The sequence below is a fragment of the Lampetra planeri genome, chromosome 82 (genome assembly GCF_965212315.1).
Source record: "Lampetra planeri chromosome 82, kcLamPlan1.2.h2, whole genome shotgun sequence".
NCBI classification, from domain to species: domain Eukaryota; kingdom Metazoa; phylum Chordata; class Hyperoartia; order Petromyzontiformes; family Petromyzontidae; genus Lampetra; species Lampetra planeri.
The window spans coordinates 4,107,316-4,134,739 of NC_136186.1; the positions used below are offsets into that span (position 1 = coordinate 4,107,316).

General features: G+C 45.5%; 1 protein-coding gene across 1 annotated transcript; it reads left to right on the forward strand.

The window, feature by feature from the left end:
- The first annotated feature begins 4,687 nt into the window (after positions 1–4,687).
- On the forward strand, positions 4,688–19,880 carry LOC144738442 (uncharacterized). The gene is made up of 2 exons (XM_078621485.1): positions 4,688–6,733; positions 16,167–19,880. The coding sequence occupies exons 1-2, from the start codon at positions 5,534–5,536 to the stop codon at positions 17,217–17,219; spliced, it is 2,253 nt and encodes a 750-aa protein (XP_078477611.1). The 5' UTR covers positions 4,688–5,533; the 3' UTR covers positions 17,220–19,880.
- Positions 19,881–27,424: the final 7,544 nt, after the last annotated feature.

The following is a 27,424-nucleotide window of genomic DNA, read 5'->3' on the forward strand; positions in this document are numbered from 1 at the left end:
CATTGTAATATGAAATAATTATACAACTCGCCATAATGCAGAATCAGTGGGAGCCCTGAGCTTGTTTTCCTGTAACTAGATGGTCCCATCTGGGGGTGATGGGAGACGGTGACACCCGAAGTGTGTTGCCTATGTCCAGTCTGCTCCATAATCTCGTTTTGGTTGCTGTCACTGCAGAAAACCCTGCTTCACAAAGATAGGATGTTGGAAATGGAAGCAGGCTTTTCAGTGCTTTTGTAGCAATCTCAGGATAGTCCGCCTTGACTTTAATCCAGAACGTATAGAGATTTGAAGTTGTCTCAAACATACTTTTAAGGCCACCTTCATTTGCGATCTCAAGCAGTTGATCCTCTTCTAGCACAGTCAAAGTCGATTTACCTGGCTTATTCACAAATGGGTCGCTGGTCCATTCCTTCCCAGGTCGGGGGTCTTTTGTGGTTGGGAAGTAACGCTCAAACTCTTTTAAAAGCTGAGATAGGTTTTAATGCACCAGCTGGGAGAAAGGCCCTGGCTCAGTCTCTTTCAAAATCTCTGCTAGTGTTTGAAACATGTCAAAAGTTCCAATGTTCACTCGTCGCCCCCATAATTCCAGTTTGGCTTTGAATGCAGCCACTTTATCTGCCGAATTGAACAGAGTTGTCGATCATTCCTGAAATTACAGATTGAGTACGTTGAGCAGGCTGAATATGTCACACAAGTGAGCAACTTTTGCGACCCATTCTGTGTCACTGAAATGTGCTGCCAGTGGTGACTGTTTTTCTAAAAGATATCTCTGGAGTGGCTCTCGCAACTCAAAAACTCTGGCCAGTGATCAACCTTTAGAAAGCCATCTCACTTCTGTGTTTTAGAGATGTGTGGTGAGCGTGCTGCGCTACGAACCCGGCGACCCGAGTTCGATTCCCGCTCACGGCCACCACGATTATTTTTTACTTGTCCTGGGCTTCCTCTAGGTCGACTCAGCCTCAAACGAGTAACTGATGTGGTGTGTGAACATCGCCACTGGGGAGACAAAGGCGGCCGGGCGTGGTGAATCCAAATCCCGGGCAAAGCCGGGTAGTCAAGCTAGTCTTCTATATATGAAAGGAAAATTTGTGAATGTGTTGTCTGTTCAAAATGTTTAGCGTACTTCCCGACATGCAACAAACTTGAAATTTGCCATGTGGGTACTTTGCCAAATGTACACCATGCACACATTATAAAAATACACTTTTGTATTTTGTGGGGGGGGGGGGGGGAGGATGACCATGAAGTGTGTGTCGAGAATCGATATCTGCTGAGCGTTTGTGGTATCAATTAATTGAACGGGAATAGGCCGATTCTAAATAAATCTACAACCTTCGATTGCTTTGCGCGATCTAAAGAATCGAATCTTGGCACGCGAGCCGTAAGTTTATTTTCCACCGCGCGTTAGGTTTTATTAAAATTTTATAATTTTTATTAATGAGATTAAAAAAAATGCGTTTGTATATGTTATGTTTTTAAGTTTTTTGAGAAGTTTTTCAATAAATGTTTCCCCCGGGCAACGTCGGGTGCTTCCCGCTAGTACCTAATAAATGTAACTGGTTAATTAACATAATTTATTCATAAATATCCCTAGTTCATTGCGACTGGTTCAGCATCCACGCCTCATCACTGCACATGAGCCCGTCTCATTGACATAATTTATTCAGTTACACCGCCGCTCGTTGGGGTACGGGATTGTGTTCAAGCCCGCTAGTGACGTCATGTCACCGCTTGCTTCCGCGGGACGTCACGATATATCCGGCAGCTGCTGCACCGCGCGCTCTCAGATCCGAGGTGAGAAGTTAACATCGTGGTTGTTGTCGTGGTGGTTATTGTTGTTACCCAGGTAGAGCCTCTCTCCGTCTCTCTCGTAGGGATATCAATTGAGTAGCAGCGAGTATGGAATCGATGTCCAGGTTGGAACATTACAACGCGGGGCCTAGCCACGCGGGGCCTTGCCTCCTGCCCTCGCCTGATTGCATTTGCTTTAATTCTCTGCTTAAGTTTAATTCGTCTTCATATGGCTCACTACTTCATGGGACCTCCTTTGCCAGTAGCAAAATATAAGAAGAGGGTTTTTTCCCTTTTTTGGCAACAAAACAAGTGTTAAGATATTCTTGGTTCTTTCGGTAAAGTCACATAGACGGGAAATAAAAAAGTAATACAATTTCTTGCTGTGGATTTCACACCTGACGATGATTGCTCGTGTTGCAGTCGAAACGTGAGAATTTTTATTTATTTCATTTTTCTTCTACGTGACTAGGTGTGAAAAACAGCAATAATTTTTTTCAAAATTTTGGAAAATTTTCGTGTTCTGTTTTTCACAGCTGACGATGATTGCTCGTGTTGCAGTCGAAACGTCGTGACATGTTTTATTTTTTTATTTTATTGTTTTTCTTCTACGTGAGTTTAGGTGTGAAAAAGAGCGAGACATTTTTAGAAAATTTTGGATAATGTTCTTGCTGTGTTTATCACACCTGACGATGATTGCTCGTATTGCAGTCGAAACGTGAGAATTTGTATGTTATTTTTTATTTTATTGTTTTTCTTCTACGTGACGTTAGGTGTGAAAAACTGCAAGAAATTTTTGGAAAATTTTCTTGCCGTGTTTTTCACACCCGACGATGATGGCTCGTGTTGCAGTCGAAACGTTGTGAGAATTTTTATTTATTTGTTATTTTACTTTTTTCTTCTACGTGACTTTAGGTGTGAAAAACAGCAAGAAATTTTAGGAAAATTTTCTTAACGTGTTTTTCACACCCGACGATGATTGCTCGTGTTGCAGTTGAAACGTCGTGAGAAATGTTTTTATTTTATTGTTTTTCTTCAACGTGACTTTAGGTGTTTATCACACCTGACGATGATTGATCGTGTTGCAGTCGAAACGTCGTGAAAATTTTAATTTTATTTTTTATTTTATTGTTTTTCTTTTACGTGACTTTAGGTGTGAAAAACAGCAAGAAAATTTTTCAAAATTTTGGAAAATTGTTTTGCTGTGTTTTTCACAGCTGACGATGATTGCTCGTGTTGCAGTCGAAACGTCGTGAGAATTTTAATTTTATTGTTTTTCTTCTACGTGACTTTAGGTGTGAAAAACAGCAATACATTTTTGTAAAATTTTCTAGTCGTGTTTTTCACACCCGCCGATGATTGCTCGTGTTGCAATCGAAACGTCGTGAGACATTTTTATTGTTTCATATTTTTTTATTTATTTCCCTTCTTCTTGATGACTTTACCGAAAGAACCAAGAATATGAATCCCTGCAGTCACGAAAGCTTTAAATACAAATGTAGGTGTTAAGATGTTAAAACGCCGAACTGAAACCTTTTGCAAGGAATCGTGTCTGCATTAGCCACAATATACTCGCGATCAATATGCAAACAAAACACATGCTGTGATAATCTATGCATTGTCTGTGAAACTGATTGGTCCACACCAGAGACGGCTTTCTTTCGAGCCTAGTCTCAAACAGTGTTAGACCAGAGGACAGCGCCAAAAGGCGTACACAGCACAAAGACAACGCCACCATCAGAACAATGATAGCTAGGGGTGAGCAGCTACATCATGGGACCTCCTTTCCCAGTAGCAAAATATAAGAAGAGGCTTTTCCCCTTTTATCATTTACAGATTTGTACAATTCTTTTTGTCTTGGGATATTTTTTGTATACGGTTTCTTGGACCATCTCTAGCTCCACCCACCTACCTTGATGCACCCATCTCAGGCCTATATAAGACCTTGTCTCAGCAGCTTTCTCTCTCACCTGAAGACGATTGCTTGTGTTGCGATCGAAACGTCGTGATCTATTATTTTCAATGTTCGCGACTTGACCGAAAGACCCAAAGAGTAGTAATTCCTGCAGTCAAGAAAGCTTTTAATCAATAAATAACTATGTAGTTTGATAAGCTCCCAATGCACCATTGGAACCTCCTTTGCCAGTAGTAAAATATGATAATTGTTTTTTTACCCTTTTATCTGGCACCAAAACTGACACCTTTTTTTTACAAGGAGTCATGTTTGCATTGACCACAATACCTGCGGTCAGAATGCAAACAAAAACACAATTCTGATAATGTATGCACTGTCCTTGAAATTAATTGGTCCACACCCGAGACAGCTTTCCTTAGAGCCTAGTCTCACATGGTGTTGGACCAGATGACGCCAAAAGGCGTACAACTCAAAGACAATGCACCATTAGAGTATGAGAGCTCGGGGTAAGCATTTACACCATTGGAGAACCTCCTTTGCCAGTAGCAAAATATGATAATTGTTTTTTTTACCCTTTTATCTGGCAACAAAACTGACACCTTTTTTGAGTTGTATGCCTTTTGGCGTCATCTGGTCCAACACCATATTAACTGCCCTGCAGGTATGCTGCAGGGCAGTTAATAGATATTTTCTCTGCAGCAACGATGAGGTCGGAAGAGCGACGCCCACATGAATAGGTGGAACGCTGGGTTCCTAAAACCCAGCAAGACAGTGGGGAGCACAGCTGGTTCATCTGCCAGTCACACCTTGAAACCTGGATCATTCCCATTACCTGCTGACAAGGAATCCACACTTACATGGCCTTAAATTGCACCTATCATGGCATTAGCACTGGGATAAGGTTACTTGCAATTCGTCATGAATGGTGGATTTTTGTTTATATATGTTAATGATGCATGTGAAATGTATGTGTATTTAAGAGTTTATCTTTGTGGGGAGCTGTGGTGCAGTTATTTCACTGCATTATGAACTCAACAATTAGTTTGATTATTATCGATAGCAAACATGATTGATAAGTGAAAGCTGAACTGCTTGTGGGCCTCTGCTATGTTGATTGATCTTAAATTAATTACATGGTGAAGGGAGGAAGCGTCAATACTGAGCAGATGAAGGTGGCCAGGCATGGTTCTGGACACACCACCACTTTTTACCATGCCAGTGTGTGACAGTGTCAAGTTTGTATTTGCAGTAAATTATATTAACTATTGAACATGAAGGTTAAATCAAAACAATCGTTTATTTTAGTTTCCCTCTGGGACTTTTTGTAAGAATGGAAACAGGAAATTAACAGCACATATGCTGTTGAAGTTAGATCTGTTCATCCAAGCATTCAAGCAAATCTGAGCCTGGCTTCACACCTCTAAAGTTGATATTGAACATTTATTGATGCATTTCTGCATAATACAAATAGTATTATTCCCAATAGCCTTAGCTATGTTAGCTGAATTTTGCTTGTATAAATACTTCTTTTGCAGCCAGGCTGCCGAAATTGTGTGCTTGGTGTTTTGGGTTAACATTTATTTTGAAGATACTCGTGCTTCCAGGCATATTTATAACCTTTTGCCCTCTCATTGTGTGCCTTAACAGCCGGTGTGATGAATTGGGGATAATCCTGAATATATGAATAAATATAGACGTGTATGTCATGTGTGCCTGTGTATATATTCATTCCTCTGTGCCTCGATACTGATGAAGATGATGTGGACATTTTTTTCTGTCTGCAGCTGATGCTTCTTCTGATGCTTCCTCTGCAGAATTGGTCTGATGGAGCAAAGGCACTCAGCGCGGCTCGGTAGACAAAGACAACAATGGGACCAGTATGCAAACAGCATGGATTGTACTGGAAATTTTACACAGGACCAGAGATCTCCAATGGGAGAGAAACCCTTCAAGTGCACTGTGTGTGGGAAGGCATTTTCAGATTCATCTGCTCTTAAAAAACACCAGAGAACACACACAGGAGAGAAACCCTTCAGTTGTAGTGTGTGTGGGAAGGCATTTTCAAGTTTATCTTATCTTAAAATACACCAGAGAACACACACAGGAGAGAAACCCTTCAAGTGTAGTGTGTGTGGGAAGGCATTTTCAAGTTCATCTTATTTTAAAATACACCAGAGAACACACACAGGAGAAAATGCCTTCAAGTGCACTGTGTGTGAGAAGGCATTTTCAAGTTCATGTTATCTTAAAATACACAAGAGAACACACACAGGAGAGAAACCCTTCAATTGTAGTGTGTGTGGGAAGGCATTTTCAAGTTCATCTTATCTTAAAAAACACCAGAGAACACACACAGGAGAGAAACCCTTCAAGTGCACTGTGTGTGGGAAGGCATTTTCAAGTTCATTTTATCTTAAAATACACCAGAGAACACACACTGGAGAGAAACCCTTCAGGTGTAGTGTGTGTGGGAAGGCATTTTCTGATTTATCTGCTCTTAAAAAACACCAGAGAACACACACAGGAGAGAAAGCCTTCAAGTGCACTGTGTGTGGGAAGGCATTTTCAAGTTCATCTTATCTTAAAATACACCAGAGAACACACACAGGAGCTAAACCCTTCAAGTGCACTGTGTGTGGGAAGTCATTGTCAAGTTCATTTTATCTTAAAAAACACCGGAGAACACACACAGGAGAGAAACCCTTCAAGTGCACTGTGTGTGGGAAGGTATTTTCAAGTTCATTTTATCTTAAAAAACACCAGAGAACACACACAGGAGAGAAACCCTTCAAGTGCACTGTGTGTGGGAAGGCATTTTCAAGTTCATCTTATCTTCAAATCCACCAGAGAATGCACAAAGGAGAGAACCCCTTCAAGTGCAGTGTGTGTGAGATGGCATTTTCATATTCATCAAATCTTAAAATACACCAGAGAACACACACAGGAGAGAAACCCTTCAAGTGCACTCTGTGCGGGAAGGCGTTTGCACAGTCACAACAGCTTCATAGACACCAGAGAACACACAGGCATCAGAAGACCCCCAAGGAGTGTAGTCTGGAATCGATTTGTGAAAGTCAAAGTGCTGCAATGAGCCCCTCCCTCCTTAAAAAAGAACAAGAAGTAAATTCCAGCTTGGACACAATGAAATGTATCAAGGTGACATTTGAAGAGGCAACGGTGAAGAGCGAAGAAGTGACAGTGAAGAGCGAAGAAGTGACAGTGAAGAGCGAAGAAGTGAAGGTAAAATGTGAAGATGAACATTCAACTCCAAAATCGGACCTTCACATCAATGAAGGCAACGTGAAGCAGGAGGAGAATTCTGACTGTGAGGCAGAGCGAGGCAACTCCCAGCAGTTTGTGGAAGTGGAGGTGTGGGTGGACTTCTTAGACAATACAAAGTCAAATGGAGAACCTGTAGATGTATAAGCTTGAGACAATGCAGCTCCAATAGATTCACATTTGTCACAGGCCTTTATTGAAAAGAACGTTAAGTTGAACACTCCATTCCTAGGTTCAACCTGCAGAGTAAGAGCGGTCAGTATTTGCGGACCTGTGAGTGGGGTAGATCTCTAACTAGGAGCGAGAGCCAATAAGCTCCCAAGCATTCACTATGTTATAATAATATTAGCATTTATATGGTGCTTGCTTAGGAGTTTTGTATCATATCTCATCACAAACACTCGAAGAGCACGCCTTTTGGAGTCCTCTAGGTTAACACCGTTTGATACTAGGCTCGAAAGAAAGCTGTCTCACGTAAAGACAGAGACACGACCCATACATCGAGACTACTGCAAGTTACAGAAGACTACAAGCGACAGAGAGTACTGTGACGGGCAGACTCCGGGGCATGGCCTCGAGATCAACAATGGGTATTGTGTCTCGCAGAGAAGAGGGGCGAGGTGATGCTTGGTGCTGAGTTCGGCATGGACTGACAGAGTATCGCTGAGAGTTTTATTCTACATTTATCCTGATGTTTTGATTTGCTTGCAAAGTCAAGGATTGCGATAAGTTGTATTGTACTAAGCTTTCACAGTTGTTCAAGAGGTGTGCAAATACAATTTACAAGTTTTGAGAGTGACTTCCAGCTCCCACGAGCAGCTGCGATCGGCAGGCTCCGGGGAACCTGCCCCCGTGACTGGCACATCGTCAACGAGCTGCACCAGCAGAAGCCACGAGTTTACGAAATCAACGCAAAGAGTTCACTTACTGCAATCATCAAGCTCTAGGGTGGGACTCTGCAATCAACCAAGGATGAAGAGGCTTGCCGAGTAGCAATGGGTCACCGAGTACGAGCTCGACGCTGACAGAAGAAGTATCGCTCAAAGTTATTCAACACTGAGTGCCGGCTCCCACGAGCAGCTGCAGCCCGAGAGATAGAGTGACGAGCAACGACGAGCAATCAACCGGGAGAAAGGGTGAAAGCCCAATTATCGACCAAGCCAGCATTGTAGAGAACCAGCTGCACGCACAACCAGGCATCGCCAGAGAGCACGGAGCCGGAGAGAGAGCGCAGCAGCACCACAGAGCACGGGTGTCAGCTGCCAGCGGACGAGCGGCGAGCACTGTCGAGCACCTTCAAAGACGAGCATCGTGCCGACTCAGCTCATCCAGCAGGGTAAAGAGCCTGACCAGCCGCCCGTGAGGAAGAGGAGAGCGCCGTGGGTTCGACCCACACGCACCGACCAGCACCAGCTGTGAACCAAAACACGAGTGAGGAACGGCGACTAGCAGACGAGCTGCGGGCGCTATCTGACGACGGAATCATCGCGCACCGCCGACGTCGAGCGTCGTGCCGACTCTTCATCCAACAGTGGGCAGCAGCTCCAGCTGCCGCCGAGAGAGAGAGAGCGAGGAAGCTGTGTATATGACCCTCCCCCACACTCGCATACCACGTATCATCCAGCGTCTACCTGACGCATAGAATTGATCAAGGAGACAAAACCACCAAACACACACATACCGGGACTAATAATAATAAGAATAATGATGAGTGTGTCAAGTATTAGCTGATAGTGAAGAACATTGCTGCTGCCCATTGAGTCACGTGGATACGGTCATTGAGAAGTTTTTTATTCGTTCTTTTTGTTAATTAACTAAAACGTTTAGAAACCTACGTTACGAATCCACACACTCACAGGGAGACTATTGTGTTGAAATCTTTCTTTTGATCACAGAATCTTGCCCGCGATTTTATTGAAGCCTTAGCCAATTGATGAGCATTTGCTGAAGCAGGCACACTGCCGCACACCATTGTTCCAACACATTTAGTGAATTACATAATCTACCAATGAATTCATTAAGGTCTACTTTTGCATTCGGGACATGTTTCTTTATTGCCGTTCGTATGAATATCGTCACATTATTTTTAAGGACGTTTTCCTATGCTCGCGTTACTCTGAGGAATTAATCGATTGCTCTGTTACCCAGTTTAATAACGTAATCATTGAGGGTTAAATGTACTGATCAATGAGGAGCACATCTCCAGGAGTACAGTGTTGACAATTACAAGCATAAGAGTTCGCATATTGGAGTGTTATGTTTTCGTTTAGAAATTAAAGTTGCTTAACACAGAAGTGTTGAGTGGTTCCTTCCTAAGTTCATGCATAATGATCTTAATTATAAGAACTGTTCCCTTCGGCGAGATCTGAATTCTGAGACCTGATAGAATTACACTAAAACATAATCAGCGAGAATCTTTGTATTATCAAGATTAGTAACTTTTTTCACGGGGGGGGGGGGGGGGGGGTGGTTTCATGATCATTCAAGCGCAATATATTTATTGTGCACTTTTTTTTTATTACATTGTAATATGAAATAATTATACAACTCACCAGAATGCAGAATCAGTGGGAGCCCTGAGCTTGTTTTCCCGTAACTAGATGGTCCCATCTGGGGGTGATATGAGACGGTGACACCTGATACGTGTTGCCTATGTCCAGTCTACTCCATAAACTCGTTTTGGTTGCTGTCACTGCAGAAAACCCTGCTTCACAAAGATAGGATGTTGGAAATGGAATCAGGCTTTTCAGTGCTTTTGTGACAATCTCAGGATATTCCGCCTTGACTTTAATCCAGAACGTATCGAGATTTGAAGTTGTCTCAAACATACTTATTAGGCCACCTTCATTTGCGATCTCAAGCAGTTGATCCTCTTCTAGCACAGTCAAAGTCGATTTACCTGGCTTATTCACAAATGGGTCGCGGGTCCATTCCTTCCCAGTTCGGGGGTCTTTTGTGGTTGGGAAGTAATGCTCAAACTCTTTTAAAAGTTGAGATAGGTTTTAATGCACCAGCTGGGAGAAAGGCCCTGGCTCATTCTCTTTCTAAATCTCTGCTAGTGTTTGAAACATGTCAAAAGTTCCAATGTTCACTCGTCGCCCCCATAATTCCAGTTTGGCTTTGAATGCAGCCACTTTATCTGCCGAATTGAACAGAGTTGTCGATCTCTCCTGAAATGACAGATTGAGTACGTTGAGCAGGCTGAATATGTCACACAAGTGAGCAAGTTTTGTGACCCATTCTGTGTCACTGAAATGTGCTTCCAGTGGTGACTGTTTTTCTAAAAGATATCTCTGGAGTGGCTCTCGCAACTCAAAAACTCTGGCCAGTGATCTACCTTTAGAAAGCCATCTCACTTCTGTGTTTTAGAGATGTTGTGTGGTGAGCGCGCTGCGCTACGAACCCGGCGACCCAAGTTCTATTCCCGCTCACGGCCACCACGATTATTTTTACTGGTCCTGGGCTTCACCTAGGTCGACTCAGCCTCAAACGAGTAACTGATGTGGTGTGTGAACATCGCCACTGGGGAGACAAAGGCGGCAGGGCGTGGTGAATCCAAGTCCCGGGCGAAGCCGGGTCGTCAAGCTAGTCTATATATAAAAGGAAAATTTGTGAATGTGTTGTCTGTTCAAAATGTTTAGCGTACTTCCCGACATGCAACAAACTTGAAATTTTCCCTGTGGTACTTTGCAAAATGTACACCATGCAAAAATTATAAAAAAATAAACATTTGTATTTTGGGGGGGGGGGAATGACCATGAAGTGTGTGGCGAGAATCGATATCTGCTGAGCCATTGTGGTATTGATCAAACGGAATAAGCCGATTTTAAATACATTTACAACCTTCGATTCCTTTGCGCTATCTAAAGAATCAAATCTTGACGGGCGAGCCGCAAGTTTATTTTCCACCGCGCGTTGGGTTTTATTAAAATTTATAAAAAAATCTTAAAATTTGTATTCATTTTATGAATAAGATGAAAATCTAATTTTTTTTTCATTTGTATATGTTATGTTTTTAAGTTTTTTTAGAAGTTTTTCAATAAATGTTTCCCCCGGGCAACGCCGGGTGCTTCCCGCTAGTACCTAATAAATTAAACTGAAAATATCAACTGGCGGTTAATTAACATAATTTATTCATAAATACCGTCGCTCGTTCATTGCGACGGCTTCAGCATCCACACCTCATATCTGCACATGAGCCCGTCTCATTAACATAAGTTATTCAATTACACCGCCGCTCGTTGGGGGAGTGGATTGTGTTTTGAACCCCGCAAGTGACGTCATGTCACCTCCTGCTGCCGCGTGACGTCACGAAATATCCGGAAGCTGCTGCACCGCGCGCGCTCTCACAGATCCGAGGTGAGAAGTTAACATCGTGGTTGTTGTTGTTTACCCAGGTAGAGCCTCTCTCCGTCTCTCTCGTAGGGATATCAATTGAGTAGCAGCGAGTATGGAATCAATGTCCAGGTTGGAACATTACAACGCGGAGCCTAGCCACGCGGGGCCTTGCCTCCTGCCCTCGCCTGATTGCATTTGCTTTAATCCTCTGCTTAAGTTTAATTCGTCTTCATCTGGCTCACTACTTCATGGGACCTCCTTTCCCAGTAGCAAAATATAAGAAGAGGTTTTTCCCCTTTTATTATTTACAGATTTGTACAAATGTTTTGTCTTGGGATATTTTTTGTATACGGTTTCTTCGTGTTTATTTCAATTGGTTGGACCATCTCTAGCTCCACCCACCTACCTTGATGCACCCATCTCAGGCCTATATAAGACCTTGTCTCAGCAGCTTTCTCTCTCACCTGAAGACGATTGCTTGTGTTGCGATCGAAACGTCGTGATCTATTATTTTCTATGTACGCGATTTGACCGAAAGACCCAAAGAGTATTAATTCCTGCAGTCACGAAAGCTTTAAATCAATAAATAACTATGTAGTTTGAGAAGCTCCCAATGCACCATTGGAACCACCTTTGCCAGTAACAAAATATGATTATTGTTTTTTTACCCTTTTATCTGGCAACAAAACTGAAACTTTTTTTACAAGGAGTCATGTTTGCATTGACCACAATACCTGCGGTCAGAATGCAAAAAAAAACACAACTCTGATAATGTATGCACTGTCCTTGAAATTGATTGGTCCACACCCGAGAGACAGCTTTTCTTAGAGCCTTGTCTCACATGGTGTTGGACCAGATGACGCCAAAAGGCGTACAACTCAAAGACAATGCACCATCAGAGTATGAGAGCTCGGGGTAAGCATTTACACCATTGGAACCTCCTTTGCCAGTAGGAAAATATGATAATTGTTTTTTTACCCTTTTATCTGGCAATAAAACTGACACCTTTTTTGAGTTGTACGCCTTTTGGCGTCATCTGGTCCAACACCATATTAACTGCCCTGCAGGTATGCTGCAGGGCAGTTAATAGATATTTTCTCTGTAGCAATGAAGAGGTCGAATGTGCGACGCCCACATGAATAGGTGGAATGCTGGGTTCCTAAAACCCAGCAAGACAGTGGGGAGCACGGCTGGTTCATCTGACAGTCATCCCTTGACACCTGGATCATTCCCATTACCTGCTGTCAAGGAATCCACACTTACATGGCCTTAAATTGCACCTATCATGGCATTACCACTGGGATAAGGTTACTTGCAATTCGTCATGAATGGTGGATTTTTGTTTAGATATGTTAATGATGCATGTGAAATGTATGTGTCTTCTTGGTTCTTTCGGTAAAGTCACGTAGAAGGGAAGTAATAAAATAATAAAAATAAAACATAATAAAATGAAATAATTCTCACGACGTTTCGGCTACAACGCAAGCAGCCGTCTTCAGGTGAAGAATGAGACACTGCCAAGCTAGGAGCTTATATATAAGCTGGGTTGGAGGTGGAAGAAGAGCGCCTTAACAAAAAGAATATGCATATCAAAAGGAATTTACCATATTCATGGGAAATGCGTAGGAGGTGGGCGGGGGGGTTTCAAAGTCATATTATGCCCATGCATTATGCAGGATCAGCAGCACCAAAGGGAGGGTGCAGAGGGTAGCATTAAAAAAGTAAAGGAATGTTAATAGTATGTAGCTGCAGTTACTAAACAACCACGTAGAAAACTAAAGTATAAACTACATAAAAAAAACTAAAGTATAAACTGCATAGCATCATCAGTATACTTACTATACTCTACAATAAGCTGAGTTACTAACAGCAAGTAATACATTACAATTCTACGTCGTTAAAATTATATAATATGCTTCCATCTAAACTTTATTCTCTTACATCACACGAGCATACACCGTACTATATACTGCCATAGACAAACCCAACATTAAATTATATACTGTATTGCTATAAACCAACCTATACCTTATACATTTTAATATAACACTATGTATTATTCTACCCACCCCTAATGTGTATCACACTGCTATATGTTTACTATACAATTACGATACTATATATTACTTTGTACATTGTATTAAGCATATAAATGTTATACTATTTGTTATTATACACTGTACCATTGACCGTCGTGTCAATGGGTGAGTCGTGGTGGGAAACTTGCAGCGGAGCAAAGAATCAATTCCCTGCGGAGAATACAATGCCAGTGAGTGGAACGCGGTCTGAAAGTCACCGTAAACGTGAACACAATCAGTTAAGATCCGAAATGGTTTATTACGTCCTTCCAATGATTGCTAAGCCAGAATCCATCTTCTTTTTGGATGTCCTGATTAAAAGGAGACCTGATGGTTCAATGAGCCACTCTGTCTACAGGAAAGCCACCCATACGGATGCTTGCCTAAAACCGGATTCCCACCTCCATCCATCTCAGAAGAATTCCCTCATCAAGACTCTATACCATAGAGCCCAATGCATCTCCGACCAGGAACACATTGCCAGTGAACTCAAACACGTACACCAAGCTCTTAAGGCTAATGGTTACTCCGACTACACAATCCGCAAAGCCATCACTCCAACCATCAAGAAGGATCCTGTTGAGGAGCCTTTCAAGACCATCACCTTACCCTACATTGCTGGGGTCACAAAAAAGATCTCCAAAATCCTGATTAAACACAAGATCCAGGTCCGATTCAATACAGTACATAAAATCCGTGATCTGGTCCCGTCTGTAAAAGATGTGGTTCCAGACATACAGTACCCTGGCGTCTACAAACTAAGTTGCCTCTGTGGTAGCAGTTACATTGGGGAAACCAAACGACATGTCTCGGACTGCATCCGTGAACATGAAGCAGACCTGAAACACGGTAGGACAAACACCTCAGCCGTGGCAGATCACTGTTACAACTCAGTGGGCTCACATGACATTGACTTCTCCAAGACAGAGGTTCTCTGCAAGCCATCTGGCTATCATGAGAGATTCGTTCATGAGGCGATCCACATATACAAACACAGAGACAATTTTAACCGAGAAGATGGATTCTGGCTTAGCAATCATTGGAAGGACGTAATAAACCATTTCGATACACATTAGGGTGGGTAGAATAATACATAGTGTTATATTAAAATGTATAAGGTGGTTTATAGCAATACAGTATGTAATTTAATGTTGGGTTTGTCTATGGCAGTATATAGTACGGTGTATGCTCGTGTGATGTAAGAGAATAAAGTTTAGATGGAAGCATGTTATATAATATTTACGACGTAGAATTGTAATGTATTACTTGCTGTTAGTAACTCAGCTTATTGTAGAGTATAGTAAGTATACTGATGATGCTATGCAGTTTATACTTTAGTTTTTTATGTAGTTTATACTTTAGTTTTCTACGTGGTTGTTGAGTAACTGCAGCTACATACTATTAACATTCCTTTCCTTTGTTAATGCTACCCCCTGCACCCTCCCTTTGGTGCTGCTGATCCTGCATAATGCATGGGCATAATATGACTTTGAAATCCCCCCGCCCACCTCCTACGCATTTCCCATGAATATGCTAAATTCCTCTTGATATGCACATTCTTTTTGTTAAGGCGCTCTTCTTCCACCTCCAACCCAGCTTATATATAAGCTCCTAGCTTGGCAGTGTCTCATTCTTCACCTGAAGACGGCTGCTTGCGTTGTAGCCGAGACGTCGTGAGAATTATTTTATTTTATTATGTTTTATTTTTATTATTTTATGACTTCCCTTCTACGTGACTTCACCGAAAGAACCAAGAAGATGAATCTCTGCAGTCACGAAAGCTTTAAATCAAAATGTATGTTTATTAGAGAGTTTATCTTTGTGGGGAGATGTGGTGCAGTTATTTCACTGCATTATGAACTCAACAATTAGTTTGATTATCACTGCTAGCAAACATGATTGATAAGTGAAAGCTGAATTGCTTGTGGGCCTCTGCTATGTTGATTGATCTTAAATTAATTACATGGTGAAGGGAGGAAGCGTCAATACTGAGCAGATAAAGGCGGCCAGGAATTGTTCTGGACACACCACCACTTTTTACCATGCCAGTGTGTGACAGTGTCAAGTTTGTATTTGCAGTAAATTATATTAACTATTGAACATGGAGGTTAAATCAAAACAATCGCTTATTTTAGTTTCCCTCAGGAACTTTTTGGAAGAATGGAAACAGGAAATTAACAGCACATATGCCGCTGAAGTTATATCTGTTCATCCAAGCATTCAAGCAAATCTGAGCCTGGCTTCACACCTCTAAAGTTTCGATTGAACATTTATTTATGCATTTCTGCATAATACAAATAGTATTATTCCCAACAGCCTTTGCTATGTTAGCTGATATTTGCTTTTATAAATACTACTTTTGCAGCCAGGCTGCTGAAATTGTGTGCTTGGTGTTTTGGTCCAACATTTATTTTGAAGATACTAGGGCTTCCAGGCATATTTTTAACCTTTTGCCCTCTCATTGTGTGTCTTAACAGCCCGTGTGATGAATTGGGGATAATCTTGAATATATGGATAAATATAGACGTGTAAGTCATGTGTGACTGTGTATATATTCATTCCTCTTTGCCTCGATACTCATGAAGATGGTGTGGACATTTTTTTCTGTCTGCAGCTGATGCTTCTTCTGATGCTTCCTCTGCAGAATTGGTCAGATGGAGCAAAGGCACTCAGCGCAGCTCAGTAGACAAAGACAACAATGGGACCAGGATGCAAACAGCATAGATTGTACTGGAAATTTTACACAAGACCATATATCTCCAACGGGAGAGAAACCCTTCAAGTGCACTGTGTGTGGGAAGGCATTTTCAGATTCATTTAATCTTAAAAAACACCAGAGAACACACACAGGAGAGAAACCCTTCAGGTGTAGTGTGTGTGGGAAGGAATTTTCATTTTCATCTGGTCTTAAAAAACACGAGAGAACACACACAGGAGAGAAACCCTTCAAGTGCACTGTGTGTGGGAAGGCATTTTCAAGTTCATTTAATCTTAAGATACACCAGAGAACACACACAGGAGATAAACCCTTTAAGTGCAGTGTGTGTGAGATGGCATTTTCACAGTCATCTAATCTTAAAATCCATCAGAGAATACACACAGGAGAGAAACCCTTCAAGTGTAGTGTGTGTGAGATGGCATTTTCACAGTTATCTAATCTTACAATCCACCAGAGAACGCACAAAGGAGAGAACCCCTTCAAGTGCGGTGTGTGTGAGATGGCATTTTCACATTCATCAAATCTTAAAATGCACCAGAGAACGCACACAGTAGAGAAACCCTTTAAGTGCAGTGTGTGTGGGAAGGCATTTTCACGTTCGTCTTATTTTAAAATACACCAAAGAATACACACAGGAGAGAAACCCTTCAAGTGCACTGTGTGCGGGAAGGCGTTTGCACAGACAACACAGCTTAATACACACCAGATAACACACTGGCATCAGAAGACCCCCAAGGAGTGTAGTCTGAAATCGACTTGTGAAAGTCAAAGTGCTGCAATGAGCCCATCCCTCCTGAAAAAAGAACCAGAAGTAAATTCCAGCTTGGACACAATTAAATGTATCAAGGTGACATTTGAAGAGGCGACGGTGAAGAGCGAAGAAGTGACAGTGAAGAGCGAAGAAGTGAAGATAAAATGTGAAGATGAACATTCAACTCCAAAATCGGACCTTCACATCAATGGAGGCACCGTGAAGCAGGAGGAGAATTCTGACTGTGAGGCAGAGCGAGGCAACTCCCAGCAGTTTGTGGAAGTGGAGGTGTGGGTGGACTTCTTAGACAAAACAAAGTCAAATGGAGAACCTGTAGATGTGTAAGCTTGAGACAATGAAGCTACAATAGTTTCACATTTGTCACAGGCCTTTAATGAAAAGAACGTTAAGTTGAACACTCCATTCCTAGGTTCAACCTGCAGAGTAAGAGCGGTCAGTATTTGCGGACCTGTGGGTTGGGTAGATCTCTAACTAGGAGCGAGAGCCAATAAACTCCCAATCATTCACTATGTTATAATAATAATATCATTTATATGGTGATTGCTTAATCGCCTCAGCAACTCTGAGTTTTGTATCATATCTCATCACAAACACTCGAAGAGCACGCCTTTTGGCGTCCTCTGGATTAACACCGTTTCATACTAGGCTCAAAAGAAAGCTGTCTCTGGTGTGGACCAATCAGTTTCAAAGACAATGCATATGTTGCGTCCTATGACTAACCACACGGTGATCCGAGGGGATAGAATTCACGTAAAGACAGAGACACGACCCATACATCGAGACTACTGCAAGTTACAGAAGACTACAAGCGACAGAGAGTACTGTGACGGGCAGACTCCGGGGCGTGGCCACGAGATCAACAATGGGTATTGTGTCTCGCAGAGAAGAGGGGAGACGTGATGCTCGGTGCTGAGTTCGGCATGGACTGACAGAGTATCGCTGAGAGTTTTATTCTACATTTATCCTGATGTTTTGAGTCACTTGCAAAGTCAAGGATTGCGATAAGTTGTATTGTACTAAGCTTTCACAGTTGTTCAAGAAGTGTGCGAATACAATTTACAAGTTTTGAGAGTGAGTTCCAGCTCCCACGAGCAGCTGCGATCGGCAGGCTCCGGGGAACCTGCCCCCGTGACTGGCACATCGTCAACGAGCTGCACCAGCAGAAGCCACGAGTCTATGAAATCAACACAAAGAGTTGACTTACTGCAAGCAGGAAGCTCTGGGGTGGGACTCTGCAATCAACCAAGGATGAAGAGGCTTGCCGAGTAGCAATGGGTCACCGAGTACGAGCTCGGGGCTGACAGAAGAAGTATCGCTCAAAGTTATTCTACACTGAGTACCAGCTCCCACGAGCAGCTGCAGCCCGAGAGATATAGTGACGAGCAACGACGAGCAATCAACCGGGAGAAAGGGTGGAAGCCCAAGCATCGACCAAGCCAGCATCGCAGAGAACCAGCTGCACGCGCAACCAGGCATCGCCAGAGAGCACGGAGCCGGAGAGAGAGCGCAGCAGCGCCACCGAGCAAGGGTGTCAGCTGCCAGCGGACGAGCGGCGAGCGCTGTCGAGCACCTTCAAAGACAAGCATCGTGCCGACTCAGCTCATCCAGCAGGGGAAAGAGCCTGACCAGCCGCCCGTGAGGAAGAGGAGAGCACCAACGAGAGCGCCGTGGGTTCGACCCACACACACCGACCAGCACCAGCTGTGAACCAAGACACGAGTGAGGAACGGGCGACCAGCAGACGAGCTGCGGGCGCTATTTGACGACGGAATCATCGCGCACTGCTGACGGCGAGCGTCGTGCCGACTCTTCATCCAGCAGTGGGCAGCAGCTCCAGCTGCCGCCGAGCGAGAGAGAGCGAGGAAGCTGTGTATATGACCCTCCCCCACACTCGCATACCACGTATCATCTAGCGTCTACTTGACGCATAGAATTGATCAAGGAGACAAAACCACCAAACACACACATACCACACATACCGGGACTAATAATAATAAGAATAATGATAAGAGTGTGTCAAGTATTAGCTGATAGTGAAGAACATTGCTGCCCATTGAGTCACGTGGATACGGTCGTTGAGAAGTTTTTTAGTCGGTTTTTTTGTTAATTTTAACTGTACCGATGAATTCATTGACGAAACTAAACGTTTACAAACCTTTGTTACGAATCCACACACTCACAGGGGAGGCTATTGTGTTTAAATCTTTCTTTTGATCACAGAATCTTGCCCGCAAATTTATTGAAGCCTTAGCCAATTGATAAACATTTGCTGAAGCAGGCACACTGCCACACACCATTGTTCCAAGACATTTAGTTAATTGCATAATCTACCAATGAATTCATTGAAGTCTACTTTTGCATTGGTGACATGTTTCTTTATTGCCGTTCGTATGAATATCGTCACATTTATTTTTAAATCCTTTATATTAAGTTCGCTTGCTTGCTTGCGTGCTTGCTTGCTTGCATGCGTGCTTGCTTGCTTGCTTAGGACCGTGCAAATCTTTCGCTCGTTTTTTAACCCACTTCCCGTGATCCAATCGAGCTGATATTTTCCACACAGACTCGTTGTGCGAGACAATGTTCGTGAAAAAAATTTCCTACATTTTACACTGTTTAGTGAAAACAAATTAAATATTTAATTACCAATTGCTTAATACTGGCAGACAATCATCTGACCCATAGGTGGCAGCCATCTCAAGCCAGAGGACGAGAGGACTCTAGCCGCCACGCATATAAAGGATTTAGAGTGAAAAACTTTGTTTTTACGGGTTAATTTTTTAAGGACTTTTTCCTATGCTCGCGTTACTCTTAGGAATTAACCGATTACTCTGTTACCCAGTTTAACAACGTAATCATGGAGGGTTAAATGGTCGGATCAATGAGGAGCACATCTCCAGGAGTATTGTGTTGACAATTCCAAGCATAAGAGTTTGCATATTAGAGTGTTATGTTTTTGTTTATAAATTAAAGTTGCTTAACACAGAAGTGTCTGAGTGGTTCCTTCCTAAGTTCATGCATAATGATTTTAATTATAAGAACTTTATCCTTCGGTGAGATCTGAATTCTGAGACCTGATAGAATTACACTAAGACATAATCAGCAAAAGTTGTAGCGATAATCTTTGTATTATCACGATTATTAAGAAGACAATTTTTTCACGGACCCGCGGGGTGGGGGGGGATGATGGTTTCATGATGATTCAAGCGCATATTTATTGTGCACTTTATTTATATTATTATTACATTGTAATATGAAATAATTATACAACTCACCATCATGCAGAATTGTCGGGGCTACTGCCCCCCGATTCCTCTCTGTGTGACAACTCTCGGCTGGCCCCTTTAGCCCCCCTTTGTTCATTCAAACACCCTCCGCGTGCCTTCCCTCAAACATTGGTAATAACTAGCCGCATGCTACTGTTCAACTCCGTGCACGCTCTAGAAATCGCATGGCAGCTGGGGGTTGGAGGTCAGAGGGCAGTGGCGTTGCTCGCACACGCGCGGCCGCCGTGAGCGGGTGATAACGCTCGTTTAAAGGGGCCGTGGGACCGGTGTTTACGGTGGGTGTGAGCCCTCACGCAGCACGCGTCTCCACAGCGACAGAACGGATCGTGTACCCGCGGAAACACCGACCACCCACATTACGAGCGCACACCCGTGGAGCACTGACTACATACGCTGTGAGGGTACGTACACACAGCACCACGCGCTTTCACACGCTCGTCCAAACCACACGCGATACGTCAAGCGGACACCCGCTCACACGCTCTTCCCACACACCCGCAAAGACCACACCAGGCTGTTATTGATCCTAACGATTTATTCCCGGCATATTAGCGAACCCCTATTACCCGAGACCGTAAGAGTCAGCAGGGCAGGACCACTCTATCTCTCGGTTGTCGGGAATCTTACTTTACCTTATCCCTCTGAATTAAACTTCCCAGGTTGTTTAAGCGAAGTCCCACCTCCCTCTCTCTCTCGCGGCTAGACGCTCCTGTCGGCTTGTCCTCGCCGCACGTCGCACGGACGTTCGAGTGGCTGGACTAGGGAGTTGACGTCCCCGGAGCTAACTATGCCTCTTTCACCCCTCTCTTTATTCCCCTCACCTCACAGGCGGTCCCGCTCCGCTGGCCAATCGGAGCGCTTCACCTGTCCTCTGGCTGGTTTCGGGCGGTTAGAACCCGGTTAGCGCGACGGGTTGCGTCGTCTCATCGAACAGTGGGCGGGGCCCCGTTTTTCCGCCGTTCGGTTGTGGATTGCGTCGTCCAGCCGAACAGTGGGCGGGCCCCGTTTTCCCGCTGTTCGTTTGTGGATTGCGTCGCCTTCCTGCCCTGCCAATACGTGTGTGTGGGGGGGGTGCGTTTCAACCGTGGTGGCTGGACAGCCCCCGCCGTGACCATGCAATCTCAACCCGGGTCACAGCGCCGCGGTGCGAATTAGCATCGGGGGAGGTCGCCCAATTCCCTGGCCGCAGGAAACTGTGAAGATTATCCCTATGAGGGCATTTGGGTGAAAACCTGCCGGCCAGGAGACCTCACCTCGGAGCTCTATGGGGGGAAATGTGTGAGGGTGTGTTTATGTGGGGGGCGGTGAGGGGGAAGCGGGGTCGGCCCCGTCGCTTGGTGGTGGCGAGGTCGTAGATGGGGCGCCCGCCGAGCGGCTTCGCGGCTTCGCGGCGGCGGCATCACAGAATCAGTGGGTGCCCTGAGCTTGTTTTCCTGTAACTAGATGGTCCCATCTGGGGGTGATGGGAGACCGTGACACCCGAAGTGTGTTGCCTATGTCCAGTCTACTCCGTAATTTCGTTTTGGTTGCTGTCACTGCAGAAAACCCTGCTTCACAAAGATAGGACGTTGGAAATGGAAGCAGGCTTTTCAGTGCTTTTGTGGCAATCTCAGGATTTTCCGCCTTGACTTTAATCCAGAACGTATCAAGATTTGAAGTTGTCTCAAACATACTTTTAAGGCACCTTCATTTGCGATCTCAAACAGTTGATCCTCTTCTAGCACAGATAAAGTCGATTCACCTGGCCTATTCACAAATGGGTCATGGGTCGATTCCCAGTTCGGGGGTCTTTTGTGGTTGGGATGTAACGCTCAAACTCTTTTAAAAGCTGAGATAGGTTTTAATGCACCAGCTGGGAGAAAGGCCCTGGCTCAGTCTCTTTCAAAATCTCTGCTAGTGTTTGAAACATGTCAAAAGTTCCAATGTTCACTCGTCGCCCCCATAATTCCAGTTTGGCTTTGAATGCAGCCACTTTATCTGTCGAATTGAACAGAGTTGTCGATCTCCCCTAAAATTACAGATTGAGTACGTTGAGCAGGCTGAATATGTCACACAAGTGAGCAAGTTTTACGACCCATTCTGTGTCACTGAAATGTGCTGCCAGTGTTGACTGTTTTTCTAAAAGATATCTCTGGAGTGGCTCTCGCAACTCAAAATCTCTGGCCAGTGATCTACCTTTAGAAAGCCATCTCACTTCTGTGTTTTAGAGATGATGTGTGGTGAGCGCGCTGCGCCACGAACCCGGCGACCCGAGTTTGATTCCCGCTCACGGCCACCACGATTATTTTTACTGATCCTGGGCTTCCCCTAGGTCGACTCAGCCTCAAACGAGTAACTGATGTGGTATGTGAACATCGCCACTGGGGAGACAAAGGCGGCCGGGTGTGGTGAATCCAAATCCCGGGCGACGCCGGGTAGTCAAGCTAGTCTTCTAACCTATTAACGTCACTTTTTGTCTGTCCGTCTGTCCGTCTGTCCCTCTGCGTACGCTCGCTTTGGAGGGATTTGGCGCTCGGGCCGTGGGGTTTAGGAAGAAAAAATTTTGCAGGTTGGCACGCCCCCGGCCCCGCGGTGAACGTAGGCATTTCCAATTTTTCGTCCGTCGCCTTTGAATCGGTACGATAATCGATTTCGTGCGATTTCTCTTTATTTATTTATTTACTCTTTATTTATTTACTATTGCCGACCGGCGATGACCACGGCAGTTGCCCCTGGCAACGGGTAGCGACGCCTTCGCTGCAGGGGTGGACGCCATTTTTAATTCCCGTTAAAAATATGCACACGCATTAACACGCGACGCTGAGGTAAATACATCAAAGTTTCACTTCCCCCCCACTCCAATGTGTGCACTTACTATTTTAGGGTCGGTACATAATAAAATTATAGCGATTATACAGTATTTTCGTAGCGCGGGGGGGTGGGTGGGGGTAGCGGCCCAGCCCCTAGCCTCAGCCGGGTGGGCCATCTAGGCGAGGCCGGAGGCTCTGCACGGTACTAGGCCTCGACACCCCACACATGTCAGGAGAAGACTTTTTGTGCTATAAACTCGATATACCCAGCGTTGCCCGGGGGGGGGAAATACATTTAAAATCTTCTGAAAACTTTAAAACATTACATACCAATGAAAATACAACTGTATAATTACTTTTAAACCCGACGCGCCAAGAATCGATTTTCTGAATCGCGCAGAGGAATCGATGGTTGTAGATTCATTTAGAATCGCCCTGTTCCCCTTTAAAATAAGTTGATTATAGAGTCGATATAAACTGCTACGAATGGGAAATATCCGGCGTTGACCGGGGCAAAAATATTATTAAAAACTCCTGAAAACTTTCAAACATAACATACCAATGGAAATAAAACTCTATAATTAAACATGTAGCCCAAGCGCGAGAAGAATCGATTCTTTGCTATCGTTGCGAAGGAATCAAGGGTTGTAGATTACTTTAAAATCGCCCTATTCCCTTTTTAACAAACTGCGTGTCGCAGACACACACATTCACACATTTTGCTTTTACATTTAACATACAAAACGTCAGCATGTACTGCTGTCATCATAGACACAAATATATACACCATCACCACTCTCCCTCACTCACCCTTTGTGATGATGGTGAGTGGTGAGAGAGTGGTGAGGGAGAGTGGTTAGGGTGAGTAGTGGTGGTGAGGGTGAGTAGTGAGGGTGAGTGAGGGGTGAGTGGTGAGGGTGAGTGGTGACGGTGAGTGGTGAGGGAGAGTGGTGAGGGAGAGGGGTGAGTGTTGAGGGTGAATGGTGAGGGTGAGTGGTGAGGGTGAGTGGTGAGGTTGAGTGATGACGTTAAGTAGTGAGGATGATTGGTGAGGGTGAGCGTGAGTGTTGAGGGAGAAGGGTGAGTGGTGAGAGAGTGGTGAGGGAGAGTGGTGAGGGTGAGTAGTGGTGGTGAGTAGTGAGGGTGAGTGAGTGGTGAGGGTGAGTGGTGAGGGTGGGTGAGGGTGAGTGGTGAGGGTGAGTGGTGAGGGTTAGTGGTGAGGGTGAGTGGTCAGGGTGAGTGGTGAGGGTGAGTGGTGAGGGTGAGTGGTGAGGCTGAATGGTGAGGGTCAATGGTGAGAGTGAGTGGTGAGTGGTGAGGGAGAGTGGTGAGGGTGAGTGGTGATGGTGAGGGGTGAGTGGTGAGGGTGAGGGTGAGTGGTGAGGTTGAGTGGTGACGTTAAGTGGTGAGGGTGAGTGGGGAGGGTGAGTGCTGAGGGTGTGGTGAGAGTGAGTGGTGAGGATGATTGGTGAGGGTGAGTGTTGAGGGAGAAGGGTGAGTGGTGAGGGTGAGTGGTGAGAGAGTGGTGAGGGAGAGTGGTGAGGGTGAGTAGTGGTGGTGAGGGTGGGTGAGTGGTGAGGGTGAGTGAGGGTGAGTGGTAAGGGTGAGTGGTGAGGGTTAGTGGTGAGGGTGAGTGGTCAGGGTGAGTGGTGAGGGTGAGTGGTGAGGGTGAGTGGTGAGGGTGAGTGGTGAGCGGTGAGGGTGAGTGGTTGTTGTGACGGTCAGTGGCAGTTGTGAGTGGTGATGGGTGAGTGGTGAGCGTGAGTGGTGAGCGTGAGTGGTGAGGGTGAGTGGTGAGAGAGTGGTGAGGGAGAGTGGTGAGGGTGAGTAGTAGTGGTGAGGGTGAGTAGTGAGGGTGAGTGAGTGGTGAGGGTGAGTGGTGAGGGTGAGTGGTCAGGGTGAGTGGTGAGGGTGAGTGGTGAGCGGTGAGGGTGAGTGGTTGTTGTGACGGTGAGTGGCAGTTGTGAGTGGTGATGGGTGAGTGGTGAGCGTGAGTGGTGAGGGTGAGTGGTGAGGGTTAGTGGAGAATGGTGAGTGGTGATTGGTCAGTGGTGATTGTTCAGGATGAATGGTCAGTAGTGAGGGTGAGGTTGAGTGGTGAGGTTGAGTGGTGAGGTTGAGTGGTGAGGGTGAGTGGTGAGGGTGAGTGGTGAGGCTGAATGGTGAGGGTCAATGGTGAGAGTGAGTGGTGGGTGGTGAGGGAGAGTGGTGAGGGTGAGTGGTGATGGTGAGGGATGAGTGGTGAGGGTGAGTGGTGAGGGTGAGTGGTGAGGGTGAGGGGTAAGGGGTGAGGGGTGAGTGGTGAGGTTGAGTGGTGAGTAGTAAGGGTGAGTGGTGATGGTGAGGGTTAGTGGTGAGGGTGAGTGGTCAGTGGTGAGGGGTCAGGGTTAGTGGTGAGGGTGAGTGGTGATGGTGAGGGGTGAGTGGTGAGTGATGAGGGTGAGTGGTGAATGGTGACGGTGAGGGAGAGTGGTGAGGGAGAGGGGTGAGGGTGAGTGTTGAGGGTGAATGGTGAGGGTGAGTGTTGAGGGTGAATGGTGAGGGTGAGTGGTGAGGGTGAGTGGTGAGGTTGAGTGGTGAGGTTAAGTGGTGAGGGTGAGTGAGGAGGGTGAGTTCTGAGGGTGTGGTGAGAGTGAGTGATGAGGGTGAGTGGTGAGGGTGAGTGGTTAGGATTTGTGATGATGGTGAGTGGTGAGGGTGAGTGTTGATGTTGAGGGTGAGTGGTGAATAGTAAGGGTGAGTGGTGAGAGTGAGTGGTGAGGGTAAGGGTGAGTGGTTAGTGGTCAGTGGTGAGGTTGAGTGGTGAGTAGGAAGGGTGAGTGGTGAGGGTGAGTGGTGGGTGGTGAGGGTGAGTGGTGAGGTTGAGTGGTGAGGGTTAGTGGAGAGTGGTGAGTGGTGATTGGTCAGTGGTGATTGGTCAGGATGAATGGTGAGTAGTGAGGGTGAGTGGTGAGGTTGAGTGGTGAGGGTGAGTGGTGAGGGTGAGTGGTGAGGTTGAGTGGTGAGGTTAAGTGGTGAGGGTGAGTGAGGAGGGTGAGTTCTGAGGGTGTGGTGAGAGTGAGTGATGAGGGTGAGTGGTGAGGGTGAGTGGTTAGGATTTGTGATGATGGTGAGTGGTGAGGGTGAGTGTTGATGTTGAGGGTGAGTGGTGAATAGTAAGGGTGAGTGGTGAGAGTGAGTGGTGAGGGTAAGGGTGAGTGGTTAGTGGTCAGTGGTGAGGTTGAGTGGTGAGTAGGAAGGGTGAGTGGTGAGGGTGAGTGGTGAGGGTGAGTGGTGAGGGTGAGTGGTGAGGTTGAGTGGTGAGGGTTAGTGGAGAGTGGTGAGTGGTGATTGGTCAGTGGTGATTGGTCAGGATGAATGGTGAGTAGTGAGGGTGAGTGGTGAGGTTGAGTGGTGAGGGTGAGTGGTGAGGGTGAGTGCTGGTTGTGACGGTGAGTGGTGAGTGGTGAGGGTGAGTGGTGAGGGTGAGTGGTGAGGCTGAGTGGTGAGGCTGAATGGTGAGGGTGAATGGTGAGAGTGAGTGGTTAGTTGTGAGGGAGAGTGGTGAGGGTGAGTGGTGATGGTGAGGGGTGAGTGGTGAGGGTGAGTGGTGAGGGTGAGTGGTGAGGGGTGAGGGGTGAGTGGTGAGGGTGAGTGATGACGAAGAGTGGTGAGGTTGAGTGGTGAGTAGTCAGGGTGAGTGGTGATGGTGAGGGTTAGTGGTGAGGGTGAGTGGTGAGTGGTGATGGTGAGGGGTGAGTGATGAGGATGAGTGGTGAGTGGTGACGGTGAGTGGTGAGGGAGAGTGGTGAGGGAGAGGGGTGAGGGTGAGTGTTGAGGGTGAATGGTGAGGATGAGTGTTGAGGTTGAGTGGTGAGGTTAAGTGGTGAGGATGAGTGAGGAGGGTGAGTGCTGAGGGTGTGGTGAGAGTGAGTGGTGAGGGTGAGTGGTGAGGGTGAGTGGTTAGGATTTGTGATGATGGTGAGTGGTGAGGGTGAGTGTTGATGTTGAGGGTGAGTGGTGAGGGTGTGTGGTGAATAGTAAGGGTGAGTGGTGAGTGTGAGTGGTGAGGGTAAGGGTGTGTGGTGAGTGGTCAGTGGTGAGGTTGAGTGGTGAGTAGGAAGGGTGAGTGGTAAGGGTTAGTGGTGAGGGTGAGTGGTGAGGTTGAGTGGTGAGGGTTAGTGGAGAGTGGTGATTGGTCAGGATGAATGGTGAGTAGTGAGGTTGAGTGATGAGGTTGAGTGGTGAGGGTGAGTGGTGAGGGTGAGTGCTGGTTGTGACGGTGAGTGGTGAGTGGTGAGGGTGAGTAGTGAGGCTGAATGGTGAGGGTGAATGGTGAGAGTGAGTGGTGAGTGGTGAGGGAGAGTGGTGAGGGTGAGTGGTGAGGGTGAGTGGTTAGGATTTGTGATGATGGTGAGTGGTGAGGGTGAGTGTTGATGTTGAGGGTGAGTGGTGAGGGTGTGTGGTGAATAGTAAG